The sequence below is a fragment of the Phocoena phocoena genome, chromosome 2 (genome assembly GCF_963924675.1).
Source record: "Phocoena phocoena chromosome 2, mPhoPho1.1, whole genome shotgun sequence".
NCBI lineage: Eukaryota > Metazoa > Chordata > Mammalia > Artiodactyla > Phocoenidae > Phocoena > Phocoena phocoena.
The window spans coordinates 161,523,876-161,548,889 of NC_089220.1; the positions used below are offsets into that span (position 1 = coordinate 161,523,876).

A 25,014-nucleotide genomic window follows, 5' to 3' on the forward strand; every position below is an offset into this window, starting at 1 on the left:
TTAAAAAAAAAAAAGAAAATGTGTGAGTACAAGTTTTTCATTACAGTATTATGTGTAATTGCAAAATAGCTAAAAGCAACAAAATATATAAGCATAGAAGATTGGTTGAATAAATTAAAGTATATATTATAAACTACGGTGAAGTATAAATTATGGTATATGATGTAGTATAACAAGTGTACCTACTACTGTAAAAGAAATGCAAAAGGTCTCTATAAAACGAATTGGAGGGATTTCTAGGAGGCAACAATAAATGAAAAAAAAACTGAAATAAAGAATATCTAGGGTTTCCCTGGTGGTGCAGTGGTTGAGAGTCTGCCTGCCAATGCAGGGGACACGGGTTCGTGCCCCAGTCCGGGAGGATCCCACGTGCTGCGGAGCATCTAGGCCCGTGAGCCATGGCCACTGAGCCTGCGCGTCCGGAGCCTGCGCTCTGCAACGGGAGAGGCCACAACAGTGAGAGGCCCGCGTACCACACACACAAAAAAGAAACCTTTTCTGTAAAAGACTTGGTAGAGTGGGATGCAAAAAAAAAAAAAAAAAAAAAATCACAAAAAATTTAGTAGGTTTTTTCCCTAGTATCAGCTAAGTGACTGAAACAATTTTAGAAGCATTATAGGATGGAATGAATATATAAATGTGTTGATGTTACTCAAAGTCAGGATTCTCACTGTGGAAGGACATCCACATATAAAATGAAGGCAGGCAAAAACAAGCCCTAGGGGTATTAACTGGAATTGAAGGTGCCTGTAAGAACTCATAATTTCTAAATATGCCTATGTATGTGTATATGCATATATATGTTCACTTTTATGTGTATGTAGGTATAGGTACGTATGAATGTGTGCGTGCGTGCGTGTGTGTGTGTGTGTGTGTGTGTGTTATACATACACTGAGGTTCCAACTGCAAGTCAAAACCCTGTATATGATCCTTCAGCCCCAGAAGCAATTACAAACCTACCTGGCAGTTCTTATAGGGAAAAGCTTCCAACCCCACACTGACTTGATGTATACACTGCAGGCACTAGAAGTAGCTGCAGTCAGGCTGACCCTTAACCTCCACTTCTAGATGACCATGATCTTACATTTATCTGCATTCTGGCCTAGGAACCTCCATTCAGAGGTTCAGATGTACTGAACCTGTACTATTCAGATGCCTCTACCTACACCACCTTAAAGATAGATCTGGAAGACACTGTTCTCAGTCTGATTCGGTGTAAAGTACTTATCTGCTCCAAACTCTGCCTCCTCATCCTTCCCCTGGGCCCAGTGTCCTTAAAACAGCAGAAGCCTTTTGTTTGGGGCAGTGAGATGTTGCCCCCACTCTCTCCTGTCTATAATGATACACCTGACCCTTGCCTAGTGCTGTTCTGTGGGGAAAATGGAAGACTGGTAGAGCTTCAGCCCTCTTCTGTTTAGATTCTTGCTTATACTATCAGAGTAAGTGAAAAAAGGCAGAATTTTACTTTGTTTAGTTTGTTATCTTAATTGGCCAACTTGACAACCGGCAGCTCTCTAGCTCTCTGAGAAACTGGTACAGTGAGCAAAGTGATCAATATAATGCTGTAGATCCTACAAATGCTGTAGATCCTACACACTTTTAGGAGGTGTGAGAGATTTGGGCCACCCTTGGACTTTGCAAATGGATCAACTGCAAGAGTGTGAGGATCCAATGGGACACTTAGCCTGTGAGCCTCAGAAAGTGCTGGTGGAGGCCACAGAGCACTCTTAGGAAGTTCTCACAAATTGTTAAATAAGACTTTCAGTTTGAAGGGAACATTGGACCTTCACTTTAGCCTCCAAACTCTGGTCAAGTTCCACTGATGAGTCAAATTAGAGATCTAACAGAGGGACTCTTAAGAGAGCTAGGGAAACAATTCCCTAGCTAATGGCTATGGTTCTCCAGAGACAGACCTAAAAGTCATCAGAGACCCTGAAAGCTGAGTTATACTCTGTGACTATTGTTAGTTCTAAGTCCTGACACCGAGACTCATGCCTTTAATATAAAAGAATGTATAGGACTTTGGAATCACTTTGCCCAGTGACCTGGAGAGAACTTAGACTTGGGTCTTACCAGACTCAGATTTCTAAGTTCACTTTTGTGAATCCTATTGGTTATCAAGCTCAATCAAATTTCCTCATAAGTTGTGTCAGTCAGTTGTGACACAGGCAGATCCTAATTGGCAAATTTTCAGGCATGCAGAAATTGCTGCCCAGAAAGAAAAAGTGATGTAAAAATGGTAATAATGCTCCCTCTACTGGATGTTATGGGCAATGACCTTACCTAAAAATCTATGGGCCTGATTACCATACAGTGGTAAACTAATGCTCTCCACCAAGGTACTCATTGTTAGATGATGGGCCATGAGGACCCAGCATGTAGCCCCACTACAGTCCACTTTGTGGTGGCCACTATGAATAATGCAAGTGCTATTCTCGCTACCTTTATCAGTGAATTCTGAGATGGATCAAAGAACTCCACATACACTGACCCTGATCACAGCTTTCAAAAATAAAAAACAAGGGCTTCCCTGGTGGCGCAGTGGTTGAGAGTCCGCCTGCTGATGCAGGGGACACGGGTTCGTGCCCCGGTTCGGGAAGACCCCACATGCCGTGGAGCGGCTGGACCCGTGAGCCATGGCTGCTGAGCCTGCGCGTCCGGAGCCTGTGCTCCGCAACGGGAGAGGCCACAACAGTGAGAGGCCCGCATACCACACAAAAAAAATAAAAATAAATAAAAAACAAGATAGGGTTATACCAAGGTTCCTACATCCCCAGTGAAGATATATGAGGGCCTATTCCAGTACAAATTGCAGGCAGGCGAGAATTACATTTCTTGGGCCTTTTGGATGGCGGTACACTGATAACTGTAATCCCCACAAGCCCTGGCGCCAGGATGAGGGGAAAACAGATAATGCTGTCTGGTTTGGGGCCACCACCACAAACAGAAACCTTTTCCAGCCCACACTACCGTACAGTGCATTGTTACGGCCTCTACTACTGAATATATTGTCGGTATAGATGTATTATTTACGTGACCCACCACTCGCATCCACTCTCATGTTGTGACGGGATTTGCTGCAGTTAGGATATTTTAATGGGGCAGGTGGAAGATCTTGAGCGACCCAACTACCAGAACCTAGTGCCTGTATCTACCAAAAACAATACTGACTCCCTGGGTGTAAAAAAGAAATAACTGCCCTTGTTGCTGAGCTTAAAGAAGCCAACAAATTCCATAGACTATTTCTCCATTTAACAGGCCTGTGCACAAAACGTCAGGTGCCTACAGACTAAGTAATTAAGGCTGCACAGAGTGTTAGTACCAACCTGGCACTGTGACTGTCACAGAAGCTATTGCCCAAGGTGAAGGAACTTGATATACAGCAACCAACAACTTGAACTCTCTTTTCAGCATCCTTCTCCGTGCAAATGACCAGGATCAGTTCACCCTTATGTAGAATTAATTAGAATATGCCACTAATGTCCTTCCACAGGGCTCCCTAAATTCCCCATCTGCCTATCTTCAATGGATAGAGCATGACTTAGAAAAAGTCCCACTCACAGAGGGAATAATAGCTTTCTACTATATTGATGACATCCTTCTGGTGGGCCCAGGCAAAGGCACCATCCCACAGGACTGCACACCCTGTTGATCCATATGTGGCAACATGGCTGGGTCATTAATATAGACAAGGACTTAGTATCCAAGTGAAATTCCAGGGTAGCAGATAAAAATCTTACTCTAGAGGAGATGTTTGCATATCTTTTGGCCCTCCCTTCCCCAAATTATTAAAAAAAAAAAAAAGTCTGAATATTGATGGGACTCTCTGACTACTAACACATTTGCATTCTGCTCACAGGGGTTTGATGGCACATATCTGTGGGGTTAGCATAAAGGCTATTACCTCTGAGTGGAGACCCAACCAACAGGATGCTCTGGAGGACTTCCATCAGGCCATTCAAGCTGCCTTCCCTCGGACCCACCTGATCCCCATTTGGTTTTTAAGTTACTGACCTCTTTTCACCCATCGAAGCCTATAGCAAAAAGACACTGACATAGGTGAGAGGCAACCACTGATCTTTTGGAGCAGAAATTTCCCAGGTTGGCTGAAAGGTACACAGCCTTAGTGAGACAATTATTGACCTATTATTGCCCTTAATGGATACTGAGAATGAAATGGTCTTATGATCAGAAATTCCAACCAAATTGTATCAATAATTTCAGTTTTGCTCTCTAGTTGTCTTAGGGTATTCATACTTTAAATCAACATGTATGGCTTCCCTGGTGGCACAGTGGTTGAGAGTCCGCCTGCCGATGCAGGGGACACGGGTCTGTGCCCCGGTCCGGGAGGATCCCGCGTGCCGCGGAGCGGCTGGGCCCGTGAGCCATGGCCGCTGAGCCTGCGCGTCGGGAGCCTGTGCTCCGCAAAGGGAGAGGCCACAACAGTGAGAGGCCCGCGTACCGCAGAAAAAGAAAATCAACATGTAAAATTTCTGCAAAACATATGCTGAGATATTATCTTCAGGAAGCAAAGAAAAAAGATCTTCTGATGAGTTTAATTTAAAATAATATGAAGTTATTTATAATTACTGTACTTACTAGAGAGTCTTTCCCTTTTGAAAGTTCTTTGTTTCTTTACTTGTGTTTGGCTTTTTGACACTGAATCCTGATGGTTAAGCATAAGCTTTTCATCTGATGCTTCATCATAACCTACATCAAGAAATGCATTTAGCCCACTGAATAGAAAATATATATCTATTGTGAAATACCTAAACTTCAACTTTATACAAGTGTACAGCAGAACTTTCTTTCATTTTGATAAAGTTAAAAATAAATTACCATAATGCTAGGTATGACATGAAAATTGTGAGAAAAGTTTTAATGAGTGTTTTGAATATATTTCTATTAGTCTCTAGTTTTCTTCGGTTATTTATACTTTAGGTTACAATCATAGGCCAAACAATGAAGACACATATGCACAAGGTTACTTACCAGAGCATCATTTGTAATTGCATAATATTCAAAACCAGCTAAATATTCACAGACTATTGCTTGAATAACCTAAGAAATATACTATAAACTAAATATACAGCTGTAAAAATGAATGAAAAAGTTTTCTAGAAACTGACATGAAAGAATTTCCAAGAAAGAATGTTAAGTGAAAAATAAAAGTGAAAAAGCAGATATCTAGCATATTACCTCTGAGGTAAGAAAGAAGGGGAAGGGGGAAAATTAAGAAAAATAGAGACACTTCATTTACAAAATGAAATACAGAAATAATAAACCAGAAAACGATATAATAGATGGTTACTTGCAACAGAAGGGGTAAACTGGGGAATGTAGGGGAAGGGATTCAGGAAAAGATGGTCTCTCTCTCTCTCTCTCTCCGTCCCTCCCTCTCCCTCTCCCTCTCCCTCTCTCTCGGTCTCTTTTGAAAGTAGGTTGATATTCTATATATTCCAAAAAATTATATTAACAAGAATATGACGAGTACACTAAACAGGAAAGCAACTTAAGAAATAAATCAACTGAACTTAAATTAAAAAGGCACTAATCCAACTAACTCATGAATACAGTACTACACTCTCAATCTTGGGTAAGAGAAATAAAATCATGAAATATTTTACATGGTTTATTTTTCTAATGATATAAGCTAATCAGTCAGTTCTAAAACATTTTTAGAGTTTTACAGGATTGAGCAAACAAGTAAATAGGCTGATGTTGTGCGAAGTCAGGATTTACACTATGAAAGAAGGGACATGCACACAGAAGTGGAAGAACAAGCCTTGAGGGGACAGATTAGAATTGAAAGTATCTGTAAGTAACTCGTAATTTCTAAATATGTCTATGTATATATGCATGCACATACACACATGTGTGTGTTTGTAGGTATATGTATGTATGAATACGTATATGTATGTGTGTATAAATATATATATATATACACATATAGACACACACGTGTATTTGTATTTTCTAGTCTGACTGCTCAATGTACCTCAAAGCTACCCCAGTACCAATGGGCACAAGTAGTTTTCAGATCTTGGTTTCTAATAACATTTCCCATTTTAAAAAATCATGGTTCCTAGGAAAAAGAGCTGATTCCAGCTATGAGACAGGAAATGTGCAAGACAGGAAATGTGCAAGACAGCATGGGACATCTTGTCATACTAAACTAAACGGTAGGGAATTTCTCAATGACTACTCATACTAGGGTCATGTCATAAAGCCATAGTAATTATCTTGGATAAATTCCTACTTGCTAATGCTAGGATAATCTTAGAACTAAAAAAAGAAGAATAGTATGAGTTATAAAATCATACAAAGTAATTTAATTAGAAGTTTAAAAGAAGAGAGTGCCAAGGGCACAGTCCACTATTCACCAGTTAGAATTAGAATTCATGATTTCTGTCTACTCTGATTTCAGGAGAATGATTGCTCTGGGATTTGAAGAAGCACTAGAAGCCTGTCAATAACACAGTACTATTGTTATCAGTGTTGTTATTGTTCTGTAAAAAGCTGAATTTTTTAAAAGGGAAGGAACTAGGTTGGATTCCATCAGAAACTTGTGAAAATGTCTGTCCGGGACCACTTTAAGTTCTCGAGTTTATGTCTTAATTATCAAAATGATTCTTTGAAGCACAAAATATTATTCCTTCATCTGTACATGAGAAAAGTGAGGGACAGAGAAGGTAATTAGTTTAACCAAAGTTATATGATTAATAACTGGCTGAGCTTGAATTCATACCCAAGAAGTTCAGCTACAGAGCCTGAGCTCTAAACTACTACTTTTACTTCTTCCAGTAAATACAAGAAATACAAAAAGAATATAACTATAGAAAATAGAAGATATTTTAAAATTATAAGACAATATTTTATATATCTTTGTATCAAAAGTGATATAAGTCTAGACAAAGTAAATAACATTCTCACAAAATATATTGCCAAATATATTTAATGAAATACAAAAAAACTTGAATAGACTAATATCCTCAGGGGAAAATACTGAAAATCTACTGCTAAAAATGTCATAAGGCTAAAGAGTTTTAGGGGAAATGTCTATGAAACCATCAAGGATTACAGAATATCTATGCTATATAACCTATAAAAAATTTAGAAAAAGACACATTTTTCTCCATTTCATTTTACAATGCTAACAGTACCCTGATGCCCAAACTAAAGAAGAACAAAAAATCGGCCATATCATTTATGATTGTATCATTGCAAACTGTATAAACTGAGATAGGTGAGATTATGTTGAAGTAACAAACAATTGTAAAATTCCAGTGGCTTAAATACAAAGATCTATTTCCTGTCCCTACTCCATGTTCATTAAAGTTTACCTAGAGGTTCTGCTCAACATTATCACTTTGGAACTAGGGCTGATATAAATCTTACTATCTGCAACATTCCTAGCCACAGCAGCAAAGGAAAAGAGAGAATGAAGGGAAGCACATACTGGCCCCTAATGCTTCCACACATGACCAATTCATGCTAAACTGACCTAAGGAAATCACATGGCCACATCTAAGTTAAGAAGTCAAGACGGTGACATCAGGAAGATGGCAGAACAGAAAACCCTAGACTCTCCTCCCCATGGAGATACCAATTCAACAACAATACAAGGACCAATTCTCTTTGTGAGAAATGCAGAGACCAGGTGAGAGGTTCCTGCAGAATGGGTCAAAGATGAACCAGCAACACAGAAGCCAGAAGGTAAATTTGTGACGCTCTCTAGCAATAATTCTTCCTCCTATCTCAGCACCACTAATCAGGAGGAAAATGTCAGCTCCCAGCTTGCCCCTGGGAAGTGAAGAAAAGGACTAAAACATGTGTCCAAAGCTCAGACTTTTTGGGGGGCTACTGTGGGACTGGTTTCTGTCTGGCTTGAATCTCAACACTGAAAGGAAAGGGCCCAAGGTTGGGAGCTGCTGAGAACAAAGGTGATAATATGAGCTAGTATACACTCAATGAGTATACTCAATATGAGCTAGTATACAAGCAGGCAACCCCCACCCCCAATCCCAGCTTCTTCCTGGGGAGGGTAAGAATTGGAACATTCACCCACATTTCAGCTTTTCAGGGGGATGCCTGAGGCCCTAGCTTCTGTATTGCCTGTCTTGATGTACTAATGGGACCCAGAATATTCTAGTTGTTTAGGGACCACTAAGAACAAAGATGACAGTTTAGACTAGTAATGCACTCAAAAGTCAAAGCTCCTCTCCCCAGCTCAGAACAATGCATTTGAGAAACAGTTTCAAGATTCTCCCTGGGGAAGGAAGGAGAAGACTCAAATATATGTCCAATGTTCAGACTTTTCAAAGAACTATGCCAAGGGACTGTTACCTGTCTTGTATCTCTCAGAGCACTGACCAGCCTCCACATACACTACAAGCCTGGGGACTGCTGAAAACAAAACCAACAAACAAGAGTTGGGTGGTAGGCTGCTGCTCCACAGGGTCTGCAGAACAGCAGAGAGATACCAGAGGGAGCAAGAGATCATGAACTCCTGTAAAAAAGAGAACCCCTTCTAATTAAGAATTTACATACACAAGTCCAGGGAAGACACATCAACACAATAGGTGTGACAGGTCTCCAGAACCTCTAGCCTGGCTGATTGGAGAAGGTTTTCCTCCGTATGAATCCAGTCTGTACAGAGGTGGTAGATTTTTCACGTGTGCAGACATTAACACATAGTGTCAAGGAGCAAGAAGAAAGAAACATGGCCCAATAAAAGGCTCCAGAAACTTATCTTAAAGAAATGTATGTATATGAATTACCTGACAAAGATTTCAAAATGCCCATCATAAAAACTCTTAACTACCTCAGTAAAATGTTGCAAGAACAAAATGAGTATTTTAACAAAGAGAGAGAAAATACTTTAAAAAACACCACACAAATTTTGGAGCTAAAAAATACAATAACTGAAATTTAAAATTCAGTAGAGGGGTTCAATACGAGATTTGATAAAACAGAAGAAAGAATCAGCAAACTTGAAGACAGGTCATTTGAAATTATCCTATCATAGAAAGAAAAAAGATAAAAATGAAAAAGTAAAGAACTGAAAGGACAAATGGTACATTATAAAACAAACCAGTATACACATTACAGAGTCTCAGAAGAAGACAGAAAGAGAAAGAAAGTTTATTTGAAAATAATCGCTTAAAACTCCCCAAATCTGGGAGATAAAATTGATACCCCGTTTGAAGAAACCTAAATGTCTCCAAAAAGGAAACCTAAAGAAGTTCACACCAAGGTACATTATAATCGAAGCATCAGAAGTCTAAAACAAAGCGAGAATTTTGAAATCAGTAAGAGAAAAGTGACTTCTCACATACAAGGAACCCCTACAATACTACCAACAGATTACTCAGCAGAAACCCTGAAGACAACAAAGGAGTGGGATGATATATTAAAAGTGCTGAAAGAAAAAAAAAATCCTGCCAACTAATAATACTCTATCCAGCAAAACAATTCTTAAAAAACAAAGCAAAAATAAAGACTTTCCCAGATAAACAAAAGCTTGAGAGCTTATCACCACTAGACCTGCCCTATAAGGAATACCAGAGAGAGTCGTTCAAACTGAAATTAATGGAATCTAAACAGAAACACAAAAGTATACAAAACACAGACTATAAAAACATGTTAATAAATACAAAATGTAAAAAAGATATAATTTGTGACAAGAACATTAAAAGGAGAGTAAAACAGTAGAGTTATTGTGTGAAATTGAAATCAAATTGTTGTCAATATAAAATAGACTGTTATAACTATAGAATGCTTTATGTAAGCCCTATAGTAACCACAAAGAAAATATCTATAGAAGATATGTAGGAAAAAATAAGAAAGTAATGAAAATTAAAAAAAAATCAATAGAACAAAAAGGAAAGAGCAAGAGAGGAAAACAGAGACAGAAAGCTAAAAAGAGACCCAAAAAATTAACAAAATGATCAGAGTAAATCTTTCCCTATCAATAATGACTTTAAATAAAAATACACTCCCCAGTCAAAAGATACCTACTTTTCACACACACACACACACACACACACACACACAGAAAGATACCAATTTTTAAAAACTGAATCAATTTTTTTAAAGACCCATCTATATGCCATCTATAAGAAAATAACTTTATGTTTAAAGACATAAACAGGCTGAAAGTGAAGTAATGAAAAAGATATTCCATAAAAATGCTAACTGAGAGAAAGAGTGACAAAACTTGTATCAGACAAAACAGACTTTAAAACAAAAACTATCAAAAGATACAAAGAAGGACATCATATAATAGTAAAAGGGCCAATTCATCAAGAAGATATAACACTTATAAATATATGTGCACCCAATATCAGAACCTCCAAACATATGAAGCAAACATTGACAACTAAAATCCACAACAGTGGATTTCAATACCCATTTTCAACAATGGATAGAACATCCAAACAAAATATCAATAAGAAAACAGAGGAGTGATATCATCAAAATGGCAAAATAAGACTTTTCTACCCTCTTCTCCCCAAAGGACACTAAGTTTTACAATTACCCACAGATGAAAGTGTCTTTGTGGAAGTCTGGGAGTATAGCAGAAAAGTTCTGGCACAGTGTTGGAGCAACTACAACAACAAAAATCCAAGATTTGATGCAATAAAGAGGATAAGAAGACTAATTTCTCTTTAACCACATCACTCCAAGGAAGCAAAGCTCAGTTCCAAGAGAGACTTTCTTGGCCTATGATTTCTCCCATGGGAGAAAGTGAGAGCATGTGAGTGAGTGACTGGCTTTCCCAGCTCTTCAGGATGCTGCCAAAGAGCCCAACTTCTTTCTTACCCTATCCAGAAAGGTGAGGTTTACTGAAAAACTAGAAGGTAGGGAGGTGCTTGGAGAACAGCATCCAGGACTCTTGGAGGCATCAGAGGGATGTTAATCCTACTAACCACTTTGTGGAATCATCAGGAAGCCCATCCACAAGCCACTGGGAAAGCCTCACCTGTGGATACCCTCAAGTTGCCGTGGGCACCATCAACACTAAGTGTACCTCACACACAGACACACACACACACCACATGGCTGGATCACTTTGTGTACACTCAGTGGGAGCAAGATTGAGCCTTTGTAGATAGTGAGCATGTTCAGAAAGCTTCCTCAATTCTGCCATATTGGGAGGAAGCACATAAAATTTTATCATTCAGCACCACTCTGGGGAAAGTAAACAAATGGGAGGGTGTCAGCACATAGCCTGGCTTTGTAGGACTGAGAGAAGGCATATAATCTTAAGAATTCCCCCTCCCTAAAAATGTGACAAGAAGTGTGGAGTGGGCACATCCCTAGAAAAAGCCTGAGAAAGCCCCAGAATACCAAGCAGATTGGACATATGAAGGTATGTCTCTCATTAAGCCAATAAGTAAAGACTGAAGGAGGTGCCTGCTTATTCAAATGCAAAGCCAGGAAAGCAAGATGCCAAGGTATATGAAAAATCAAGGAAACATGACGCTATCAAAGAAACAAATAATTCTCTAGTAACCAACCCCAAAGAAATGAATATCTACACTTAGCCTGAAAGATAATTCAAAAAAATGTTTAAGGAATCTCAGTGAGCCACAAGAAAACACAGACAGACAATCCAATAAAATCAGGAAAACAACACATGAACATAATAAGAAGTTTAACAGAATGACAGAAAACATAGTAGAGAATCAAACAGAAATTCTGGAGCTGAAGAATACAATTAATGAAATGAAAGATGTAATAAAGAGTATCAACATCAGAATGGATCAAGCTAAAGAAAAAAATCTGTGAAGTAGAAGATGGATTGTTTTAAATTATCCAGTAAAAGGAAAACAACAACAACGAAAGAATAAGAAAGAGTGAAGAAAGCCTACCTGAACTATGGTATACCATTAAAAGAATCTATGCATTATTGGAATTTCAGGAGAAGAGTGGGAGAAAGGGTAGAAAGCTTATTTTAAAGTAATGGTTGAGAACTTCCCATCTGGAGAGAGATTTGGACATCCAGGTTCATAAGCTAATAAGTCACCCCAAAATTTCAACCCCAAATGATCATTTCTAAGACATTATCTAAATAATGTCTAAAATCAAAGACAAATAGAGAATTTTAAAGCCAGCAATAGAAAAAAAAATTCCTCATATACAAGGGAGTCCTCATAAGGCTATCTGTGGATTTCACAGCAGAAGCCTTGTGGGCCAGAAGATAGTGGGATAATATATTCAAAGTTCTGAAAGAAAAAAAAAACTTGCAACCAAGAATATTTTAACTGGTAAAGGTATCTGTCAAAACTGAAGGACAGACTGTCACAGACAAACAAAAGCTGAGGAAGTCAATCATCACTAGACTTGCATTATATTAAAAATGCTAAAAAAAAGTTATTCAATGTGAAATGAAAGAATGCTAATTAGTAACACATGAACATATAATAACACTAATAAAGATAGATATATAGGCAAACTCAGAAAACTCTAATACTGTAATATGGTGGTGTGTTAATCACTCAGCTCTAGTATGAAAGCTAAAGGACAAAATTATTAAAAATAAGTATAGTTATAATAATTTGATAGTGGATACACAATACAAAAAGAGGTAAACTGTTACATCAAAAACATAAAATATTGGGGGGTAGTAGAAGGGTAGCATTTCTATATGTAATCAAAGCTAAGACATTATCAGCTTAAAAAGATTGTTATACCTGCAATATGTTTTATGTAAGCCTCATGAAAATGACAAGCAAAATCCTACAGTTGATACATAAAAAATAAAGAAAAGGGAATCAAAGTGTACCACTACAGACAATCATTAATTCACAAAGGGAGGCAGCAAGAGAGGAAGAAAAGAACATGGGAAATACAAAATAACCAGAAAACAATAAGACACATTAGCAAGTCCTTGCCTCTCAATAAATATTTTAAATGTAAATGGAATAAATTCACTAATCAAAATGTTCAAAGTGGCTGAGTGGATAAATAAAAAAATAAGATTCAACTACATGCTGCCTCCATGAGACTCACTTCATCTTTAAGGACACATAGGCTCAAAGTGAAAAGATGAAGAAGATATTCTATGCAACATGGAAACCAAAAGGGAGCAGGTATAGCTATACTCATATCAGAAAAAATAGACTTTAACTCAAAAACTGTAACAAGAGACAAAGAAGGTAATTATATGATGATAAAGGGGTCAATTCATCAAGAAAATAAAACAATAAATATAAATGCTCCCAACATCAGAGCACCTAAACATGTTAAGCAATACTAACGGATCTGAAGGGAAAAAAGAGAAAATAGTTCTGTTGAAGAAGGGGACTTCAACACATCACTTTCAACAATGGATAGATCATCTAGACAGAAAATCAATAAGGAAACATTGAATTTCAACTATACGTTAGACCAGCGAGCTCTAACAGACATATACAAAACATTCCACCAATAGCAGCAGCAGAATATACATGCTTTTCAAGAACACACAGAACATTCTCCAGAGTAGATCATATGATAGGTAACAAAACAAATCTTAGCAAATTTAAGAACACTGAAATCATACCAAGTATATTTTCTGAACCCAATGGTTGCAGAAAAGAAATCAATAACAGGAGAAAAACTGGAAAATTCACAGGTAAGAGCAACTCAAACAATACACTCTCAAATAACCAGTGAGTCAAAGAACAAATGGAGATAAAATAAAAAATTATCTTGAAAAAACAGAAAATAAAAACAACATGCCAAAATTTATGGGATGCATCAAAAGCAGTTCTAAGAAGAAAGTTTAAAGCAATAAACATCTATATTTAGAAAAAACAACCTAACTTTACAAGTACTAGAAAAAGAAGAAAAAAATCCAAGCCCAAAGTTATCAGAAGAAAGGAAATAAATATCAAAGCTGAAATAGAGACTAGAAGAATAATACAAAAATCAATAAAGTAACAGCTGTTTTTTTTTAAGTTAAACAAAATTGAGAAACCTTTCAACTGAGAAATAATAAAACAAAGACTCAAGCAAATAAAAAATCAAAGAGGAGAAATTATAATGGACACCACAGAAATAAAAAGGATAAGAATACTATAAAAATTGTACATCACCATTGGATAATCAAGAAGAAACTGATAAATTACAAGAAACATACAGTCTATCAACACTGAATCATGGAGAAACAGAAAATCTGAACAAACCAATTAATACTAAGGAGACTGAATCAGTAATAAAAACCTCCCATCAAAGAAAAACCCAGGGTTAGATGGTTTACTGGTGAATTCTATGAAACATTTAGAGAAGAATACCAACGCTTCAAAAAGTTTTCCAAAAACTGAAGATGAGAAAACACCCCCTAATTCATTTTATGAGGTCAGCATTACCCTGATACCAAAGCCAGATAAGAATACTACAAGAAAAGTTCTCAACAAATTGAGCATAGAAAGAACATCCCTCAACATAATAAAAGCTATATGACAAGCCCATATTAACATCATAGAAACCAAACTCACAGAAACCAAGAGTAAAATGGTGGTTACCATGGGCTTGTAAGTGGGGGAAATGGGAAGATATTGGCCAAAGGGTACACATTTCCAGGTAAAAGATAAATAAGTTCTGAGGAGCTAATGTACAGCCTGGTGACTATAGTTAATGACAGTGTATTACATACTTGAAAGTTATTAAAAGAGTAGATCTTAAATGTTCTTACCACAAAAAATATTTCAGATGATTGATGTGTTAACTAACCTTATTGTGGCAATTATTTTGCAACATATGTGTGTATGATTACCATGTTTTATTCCTTAAACTTACAAAATGTTACATGTCAATTATATCTCAATAAAGCTGGGGGGTGTAAGAGGGTGAAAATAAAGGAAACAGAAGTCTTATATGTTAATCATACCTGAATAACAAATAAATAAATTAAAGAAAATCAGTCAAGAAAATAAACAATAGAAAGCCAGTCTGTAAAGAGAAGGAGAGGAAATAGTTTTTTCAAATATGCGGATAGCAACACAGGTGTCGAGGAACAACAAGAAACAGGGAAATATGACCCCAAAAAAGGAACAAAAGAAGTCTCTGGAAAACAACTCTATAAAGTTGTTGAGGATTTCAACACCACTATAGTCCAACAAATGTACATACATTTCACCCAGCAGCAGAATACACATTATTCTTAAGTACACACAGAACCATCTCTAGGATAGATTACATGTTAGGTCAAAAACAAGTCTTAACAAATCTAAGAAGACTAAAATCTTCAAGTATATTTTCCTACCACACTGGAATGACACCACAAATTAATAGCAAAGGGAGGTCCCTGGTAGTCCAGTGATTAAGATTCAGTGCTCCCAATGCAGGGGGCCTGGGTTCAATCCCTGGTCAGGGAACTGGATCTCGCAGGCTGCAACTAAGAGCCCGCATGCTGTGACGAAAATCCCACATGCCACAACGAACATCCTGTGTACTGCAACTAAAAGATCTTGCATGCTGCAACTAAAAAGATCCCACATGTCACAACTAAAAAGATCCCACATGCCACACAGCAAAAGATCTTGCATGCCACAACTAAGACATAGGGCAGCCAAATAAATAAATAAATATTAAAAAGACAGAAATTAATAGCAAAAAAATTGGAGAATTCACAAAGATGTGGAATCTAAATACACACTTTTAAACAACCAGTGAAATCAAAAACAAGCCAAAAGGGAAAGTAGAACAAACCCACACATATATGGTCAATTAATTTATGACAAAGGAACCAAGAATATACAATGGGAAAAGGACAGTCTCTTCAATAAATGATGCTGGGAAAACTGGAAGCCATGTGCAAAAGAATGAAATTGACTACCATCTTACACCATACACAATTAACTCAAAACTTGATGTAAGACCTAAAATGATAAAACTCCTAGAAGAAAACATAGGCAGTAAGCTCCTTGACATTGGTCTTGGAAATGATTTTTGGGGTTTGACAATAAAATCAAAGGCAAAAAAAGCAAATATAAACAAGTAGGACTACATCAAACTGGAATGCTCTGGCAAAGCAAAAATCCAACAACAAAACAAAAGGGCAACCTATCAAATGAGAGAAAATATTTGCAAATCATGTATCTGATAAGGGGTTAATATGTAATATATGTGAAAAACTCATACAACTCAATAGCAAAACAACAAAAACTAATCTGATTAAAAAATGGGCAGAGGATCTGAATAGATATTTTTCCTAAAAAGATATACAGATGGCCAAAAGGTACATGAAAAGAGTCTCAACATCACTAATCATTAGAGAAATGCAAATCAAAACCACAACATAACGTACAGCATGATGACTATAATTAAAATACTGTATTGAATATTTGAAAGTTTGCTAAGAGAGTAGATCTTTAAAGTCCTCACCACAAGAAAAAATGTTTCGTAACTATGCATGGTGATGGATGTTAACTAGACATATTGTGGTGACCATTTCACAATATACACAAATATCAAATCATTATGTTGTTAAAGACCTAAATGTAAGACTGGATACTATTTATAAAACTCCTAGAGGAAAACATGGGCAGAACACTCTTTGACATAAATTGCATCAATATTTTTCTGGATCTGTCTTCTACAGTAATGGAAATAAAAGCAAAAATAAACAAATGGGACCTAATTAAATTTGAAAGTCTCTGCATAGTAAAGGAAACCATAAACCAAATGAAGACACAACCTACAGGATGGGAGAAAATATTTGCAAACGATGCAAGCAACACAGGATTAATTTCCAAAATATATAAACAGCTCATATAGCTTAATATCAAAAAACCAAACAAGCTAAACAAAAAAGGGCAGAAGACCTAAATAGACATTTCTTCAAAGAAGTTATACAGATGGCCATCACACACAGAAAAAGATATTCAACACTGTTAATTACTAGAGAAATGCAAATCAAAACTACAATGAGGTATCATGTCACATCAGTCAAAGTGGCCATCATCAAAAAGTCTACAAATAATAAATGCTGGAGAGGGTGTGGAGAAAAGGGAACCCTCTTACACTGTTGGTGGGAATGTAAACTGGTAAAGCCACTATAGAGAACAGTCTGGAGGACCCTTCAAAAACTAAAAATAGAGTTACCATATGATCTAGCAATCACACTCCTGGGCATATATCTGAAAGGACAAAAACTCTAATTCAAAAAGATACATGGACCCCAATGTTCACACCAGCACTATTTACAACAGCCAAGACATGGAAGCAACCTAAATGTCCATCGACAGAATGGATAAAGAGGTGGTGTGTATATATGTATCCACACACACACACACACACACACACACACACACACACACACACAATGGAATATTAGTCATAAAAAAAGAATGAAATAATGCCATTTGTAGCAACATGGATGGACCTACAGATTATCATACTAAGTGAAGTAAGTCAGACAGAGAAAGACAAATATCATATGATCTTACTTATTTGTGTAATCTTTTAAAATGATACAAATGAACTTATTTATAAAACAGAAACAGACTCACAGACATGGAAAACAAACTTATGGTTAACAAAGAGAAAAGGCAGGGAGAGATAAATTTGGAATTTGGGATTAGTAGATACACATTACTATATATAAAATAGATAAAAAAGGGCTAACTGGGCTTCCTTGGTGGTGTAGTGGTTGACAGTCCGCCTGCCGATGCAGGGGACACGGGTTCATGCCCCAGTCCGGCAAGATCCCACATGCCACGGAGCGGCTGGGCCCGTGAGTCATGGCTGCTGAGCCTGCACATCCGGAGCCTGTGCTCCGCAATGGGAGAGGCCACAACAGTGAGAGGCCCGTGTACTGCCAAAAACAAGGGCTAACTGTATAGCACAAGGAACTATGTTCAATATCTTATAATAACCTATAATGGAAAAGAATCTGAAAAAGGATATATGTGTGGGGCTTCCCTGGTGGCGCAGTGGTTGAGAATCCGCCTGCCAATGCGGGGACATGGGTTCGAGCCCTGGTCTGGGAAGATGCCACATGCTGCGAAGCAACTAAGCCCATGTGCCACAACTACTGAACTGTGCTCTAGAGCCTGTGAGCCACAACTACTGAGCTCGCGTGCTGCAACTACTGAAGCCCACACGTCAAGAGCCTGTGCTCCACAACAAGGGAAGCCACCATGATGAGAAACCCGCACACTGCAATGAGAAGCCCGTGCACCACAATGAAGAGCAGCCCCCACTCACCACAACTAGAGAAAGCCTGTGCACAGCAATGAAGACCCAACACAGTCAAAAATAAATAAATAAAATAGATTAAAAAAGAAAAGAATATATGTGTGTGTTATAATGTTACTTATTATTAAATTACATTTAGTAATTTACTTATAATATGGGAACACACAATCATTAACATTTTTATCTTACAAAACAGAAAATCTTTTTACCTTGAAATTCTCTTGCTTCTTCGTAAGTTTGTTTTTTAATCTTACTTCGTAAATTCTCTTCTAAAATATCAGCCTTAATTACAAAAGTTAAAATAAGTAATTAAAAATCATACATCTTAGAACTCTAATTACCTTCTTTTATATCTACAATGTCATTACAGCAACATTTTACTTTTCATTATTTCCTGAATGTATCAAATTTAAAAATGAGAACAATTAATGGATCTGAGAGACATCTGGGAACACTTAATGGTGTGGAGGGACCCACCAAGCAATATTGTGATTCTTCCTCATAAATAATTCCAAATACATCATGTTAATAATTTTTTATTATGATTCTAGTTTAGATTTATATTTTCACCTGATTCAATCTCTAGAGAAACTCAAATGGCTTTAAAAAATTATTTTTATAAGGCCACTTTAATAACTTCCATGATAAAAAAATTGTGAATATATGTTAAATATGTACAGCAATTTGATCATTTCCCTTTTTCCCCAAATTTTAAAATAAGAATTTTCTAGGGCTTCCCTGATGGCGCAGTGGTTGAGAGTCCACCTGCCGATGCAGGGGACACGGGTTTGTGCCCCAGTCCGGGAAGATCCCACATGCCGCGGAGCGGCTGGGCCTGTGGGCCATGGCTGCTGAGCCTGTGCGTCCGGAGCCTGTGCTCCGCAACGGGAGAGGCCACAACAGTGAGAGGCCTGCGTACCTCAAAAAAAAAAAAAAAAAATCCTAAATATAAAACAGGTTGTATCAAAAGACAAACTTTTTATTCCACTTAAATAAGAAAATATTGATGTTTTTAATTAACATTTATTCAAAATATTGAAGGAGTATAGCAATTAAAATAAGTAGCTTTCAAGTTATTTTACTGTATCTTACCTTTGAGATGTCAGCAGCCAGAGTCTTCATTTTGACAACAGGGGGTGTAATGAATGATGCTGTTGCTGTTTCATTCCCTTGAAGCAATGTTCCAACAGACTGTGAATTTTGAATTTCTTTGCTCAATAATATTCTTGTAAGTGATTTATCATGGGTCTTTGATGAAAGTAGATGGGACAGATCTTCATCAGTTAAAATTTCATTTGAAGTGTTTAAAAAAGGTGATCCATCTTGAGACTTGAGGATCTGTGAAAGATCTGAAATAGCAGGGCTAGCCCTTTCCTTCTCTGAGCTTTAGAATTACGAAACATCTGCTATTAGATTATATGAACAACATTTATTTGTAACTAAAGAATCATTTTCATAATCTATAAGAATAGTAAATAAGCAATTATAATTATTCAGTAATAGTAATACAAATGTGAAATTGATGCTAGATAACAAGCTAAGGATAATATATCTCCTGGGTTTTAAAAGGCACACAGAGGCTCAGCTTGGCCAAGATGGCAGAGTAGGAACACCCTGAGCTCACCTCCTCTAATGGGCACACTAAAATGACAACTATTTACAGAGCAACCATTGATGAGAAAAACTGGATGATTAGCAGAAAAGATCTTCTACTAAAGATACAAAGAAGGAACCACAACAAGACAGGTCAGAGGGGCGGAATCACAGTACAGTCAAGATCCATAGCCCCAAGTGAGTAACCCACAATGGGAGGATAATTACAATGGCAGAGGTTATCCCTGAGAAACAGGAGGTCCAAGCCCCACACTGGGCTTCCCAGCCCAGGAGTCCTACACCAAGAAGACAAGCCCCCAGAATATCTGGCTTTGATGGTCAATGGGGCTTACTTTCGGGAAAGTCACAAGGCTATGGGAAATAGAGACTCTACTCTTAAAGGGCACAAACACCATCTCACGTGGTCCAGGAGTCATGGCAGAAGCAATAATTTGAAAGGAGCCTGAGTCAGATCCACCTGCTGATCTTGGAGAGCCTACCAGAAAGTCAGGAGGAAATTGGAGCTCACCATGGGGGACACATCAAATGGTGTCAGCCATTTTGGGGAGCTCTTTCTACCACATGGACACTGGTAGAACAAATGTCACTTTGGAATACTCCCTCTAGCTTATTAGCACTGGGACCCAGCCCTGGCCACCAGTCTGTCAGAACTGGAACCAAGGTTCTCAGGCCAAGTAACTAGCCAGGCAGGGACATACCCACTAGCTGCCTTAAGATGCCCTGAGCCCACAGCCACCCTGGGACATAGCCCTATCCACCAGCAGGCAGACACCAGCCCTGGGACCCCCTGGGCCCCAGCCCCACCCACTAGCAGACGAACACCAGGTATTAGCCACCTCAGGCCCATCAGCCAGCTGCCCAGACAACTGGCTCCACCCACCATCAGACTGAAACAAGCTTCAGGACACCCCAGATCTTACAGCTAGCTATGTCATGAACCAGCCCTGCCCATCAGCAGTCTGACACCACTTCCGGTACCCCTAGGTCCAACAGCCAGAGACACCAGGACCTACCAGTGAGTCAGAACTAGGCCCAGGATGTGGATTCACATACTGGTGGGTGGGCACCAGCCCTGGGACCCCTTGAGCCCTGACCCACACCACCAGTGGGCAAATGCCAGTCCAGGATCATCACAACCCTGCAGCCTACCTTATCAAGATTCAGCTGCCCACCAGGAGGCCAGCACCTGTGCTGCAACCCCCTAGGCCCTGGACCTACTCACCAGCAGGCCAACACCAGCACTGGGACACCATGGGCTCCATAGCCAGTGGCTCTGGGATCTAGCCCAACCTACCAGTGAGTAAACACCAGCTTTGGGACTCCCAGGGACCTACAGCCAGAGACCCAGGACTTACCCAGGATTCAGCTCTGCCCACCAGTGAGCCAGCACTAGCCCTAGGACACCTTGGGCCCCAGCCCTGCCTATCAGCACACTGACACCAGCTCCAGGACCCCAAGACCTGGTGCCATCCACCAACAGGCCAACACCAGTTATGAGATACTTTGGACCCCTCAGCCAGCCCTGTCAGGAACCAGCCCCATGTGGCAGTATGCTGACACTAGATCTGGGAATACCAGCCCAGCAAACACCCACCCCAGAACACAGCTCTGCCCACCAGTGGGCCAGGACTAGCCCTAAAAGCCCCCAGGGTTCCATAGCCAGCTACCTCATGACACAGCCCTGTCAACCAATGGCTGAGAGCCTCCACACATGGCAAGGCCTGGCAACCAACCAGACCAGGGCCCAGCCACACCTAGGAGACTACTCATGGTAGTCAGCCTGCCCACATAGGGGTCACTCCTAGAACAGACAGCTCTGGTGACCACAGGGGAGTGTGCTGCTGGGACGCATAGGACGTCTCCTACAAAAGGCTCCTTCTCCAAGATACACAGAAAGAAAAACAGAAAACTAGGCAACATGAGGCAACAGAGGAACATGTTCCAAACGAAGGAACAAGATAAAGTCCCAGAGGGAGAACTAAGTTAAATGGAAATAGGCAATCTACCCAACAAAAAGTTCAAGGTAATAATCATGAAAATAATCAAACAACTTGGGAGAAGAATGAACACAGTGAGAAGCTTAACAAAGTTAGAAGATAAAAAGAAGAACCAAATAGAGCTGAAAAATACACTACCTAAAATGAAAAATACACTACAAGGAATCAATAGGAGATTAAATGATACAGAGAAATGGAACAGTGAGCTGGAAAAGGAATAATGAAAAGAAAAAAGAATAAAAAAGAAATTAAGACAGTTTAAAAGACCTCTGAGACAACATCAAGTCTATTAACATTGGCATTAGAGGCAGCCCTGAAGGAGAAGAGAGAAAAAGGGGCAGAGGACATAACTGAAGACATAATAGCTGAAAACTTCCCTAGCCTGGGAAAGGAAATGCACATCAAGGTCCAGGAAGCACAGAGAGTCCCAAACACAATCATCCCAAAGAGGACCATACCAAGACACACTGTAATTAAAATGAGAAAACATAAGATGAAGAGAGAATATTAAAAGCAAGGGAAAAGCAACAAGTTAGGTACAAGGCAACTTCTGTAAGTCTATCAGCTAACTTTTCAGCAGAAACTCTATAGGCCAGATGGGAGTGGCATGGTATATTTTAAATGATGAAAGGGAAAACCTACAACAAGAAATGCTCTACCCCACAAGGCTTTCTTTCAGATTTGATGGAGAGAGCAAAAGTTTTACAACCAGGTAAAAGCAAAGAGTTCAGCATCACCAAACTAGCATTATGAGAAATGTTAAGGGAACTTCTCCATGTGAAAAAGGAAAGACAACAACTAGAAACATAAAAAGTACAAAAGGAAAAAGCTCATTGATAAAGGCAAATATACAGTAAAGGTAGTAAATCAACCACAGACAAAGTTAGCAGGAAGGTTAAAAGACAAAAGTAGTAAAATTATCTATATTCACAATAAGCATTTAAGGCATACACAAAACAAAAAGATGTAAAAGATGATGTCTAAAACAGTAATCATGGGGGAAAGGAAGTAAAAATACAGGGTTGTTAAAATTCATTTGAAATTAAGAAATCAGAAATTGTAAATAATCATATATATATTGAGAGATTCCTATATATAAATCTCATGGTAACCTCAAACCAAAAACCTATTATAGACACACACACAAAGAGAAAAGAGTCCAAACATGACACTAAATACTGTCATCAAATCACAAAAGAACAAAAGAAGAAAGGGGAAAAAAGACCTACAAAACCAAATCCAAAACAATTAACAAAATGGCAATAAGAACATACTAATCAATAATCGCACTAAATGTAAACAGAATAAATGCCCCAATCAAAAGACACAGACTGACTGAATGGATACAAAAACTATGTACATATATATATATATATATATATATATATATATATATATATATATATATATATATATATGGTGGCTACAAGAGACTCACTTCAGATCTAAGACATACAACAGACTGAAAGTGAGGGGATGTAAAAAGGTATTCCATGTAAAATGGAAAGCAAAAGAAAGCTGGGGTAACAATACTTATATCAAAAATAAATAGACTTAGAGATTATAACAAGAAACAAAGAAGGGCATTAAATAATGATAAAGGGATCAACCCAAGAAGGTAAAACAATTGTAAATATATATGCACCCAACATAGGAGCACCTAAATACGTAAAGCAAATATTAATAAACATAAAGAGAGAAACTGGCAGTAACACAATATAACAGTAGGGGACTTTAACATCCCACTCACATAAATGGACAGACAATCCAGACAGAAAACCAATACAGAAACACTGCCTTAGATTACACATTAGACCACCACTACATTAGACCACATGGACTTGTTTCTACTCCCTCATGCTGCAGCATGAGTCCCAATAAAGCCTTGCCTCAATTTCTTGTCTGACCTCATCAATTTCTATTCATTAAAGAGTCCAAGGACCCTGGTCAGCAACAGTATCTCACAGAAAGGAGCCTGTACACTTGTCTGGAGCCCCAATTTTTTGACTGCTGCCCAGGACACCTCTAGTTTGCCCAGTTCTGGGGGCCAGCAGGGCTTACACTTGCAGTCACATGGGGCTGTACATATTTGCATCCTTTAAAAGCTATTAGCGGAGGGTCTCACTTCAAATCAGCCTGAATCTAGGAATGAGATCTCTTCTCTAAGACGCTGGTCTAGGAACACCCTCAATAACTGAGAATTATTACAACTAAAATAGGCTGCTTGGACAACAACAAAGGTTTGAGAGACAACCCAGACCTAAGGCAGGGTTGAACGACAAGGTCACCTTACACAAGGCCATCCAAACAAAAATAACATTCAGAGATACAAACCACTATGTATAAAATAGATAAGCAACAAGGATACACTGTATAGTACAGGGAAATATAGCCATTGTTTTGTAATAACTTTAAATGGATTATGAGCTATAAAAATATTAAATCACTATGTTGTACATCTGAAACTAATACAATACTATAAATCAACTATACTTCAATTTTAAATAGACAGAAAAAACATTAATGAAACAGTGATAAGTAACACCTGAGAAAGGGTTCAAAGTAATGGTCATAATAATACGCTCACCAAACTAAGGAGAATGGAACACAGTAGGAACTTCAACAAAGAGAAAGAAAATGTAAGAAAAATCCAAGAAAAATCCAAACAGAAGTCATAGAGCTAACATCTCTAATTATTAGAGAAAGATAATCAAAACTACAATGAGGTATCACCTCACACTGGTCAGAATGGCCATCATTAAAAATATCTACAAATAACAAATTCTGGAGAGGGTGTGGAGAAAAGGGAATCCTCCTACACTGTTGGTGGGAATGCATACTGGTGCAGCCACTATGGAAAACAGTATGGAGGCTCCTCAAAAAACTAAGAATAGAGTTGCCATGTGATCCAGCAGAACACTCCTGGGTGCATATCTGGACAAAATTATAATTCAAAGAGATACATGCACCCCTATGTTCATAGCAGCACTATTCATAATAGCCAAGACATGGAAACAACCTAAATGTCCATCGACAGCTGAATGGATAAAGAAGATGTGGTACATATGCACAATGGAATATTACTCAGCCATAAAAAAGAATGAAATAATGCCATTTGCAACAACATGGATGGACCTAGAGATTATCACACTAAGTGAAGTCAGAAAGAGAAAGACATACCATATGATATCACTTATATGTGGAATCTAAAAT

At 38.3% G+C, this 25,014-nt stretch overlaps 1 protein-coding gene across 1 annotated transcript in view; it reads right to left on the minus strand.

The window, feature by feature from the left end:
* CCDC7 (coiled-coil domain containing 7) overlaps positions 1-25,014 on the minus strand; it is a 142,573-nt gene that overhangs the window by 22,953 nt on the left and 94,606 nt on the right. Inside the window, exons 16-20 of the mRNA XM_065871794.1 lie at positions 21,160-21,326; positions 19,283-19,574; positions 18,400-18,472; positions 4,641-4,711; positions 3,328-3,449 (exon numbers count right to left, since the gene is read on the minus strand). Of these exons, the coding sequence (XP_065727866.1) occupies positions 3,328-3,449; positions 4,641-4,711; positions 18,400-18,472; positions 19,283-19,574; positions 21,160-21,326 (725 nt within the window). The remainder of the gene's footprint in view (positions 1-3,327; positions 3,450-4,640; positions 4,712-18,399; positions 18,473-19,282; positions 19,575-21,159; positions 21,327-25,014) is intronic.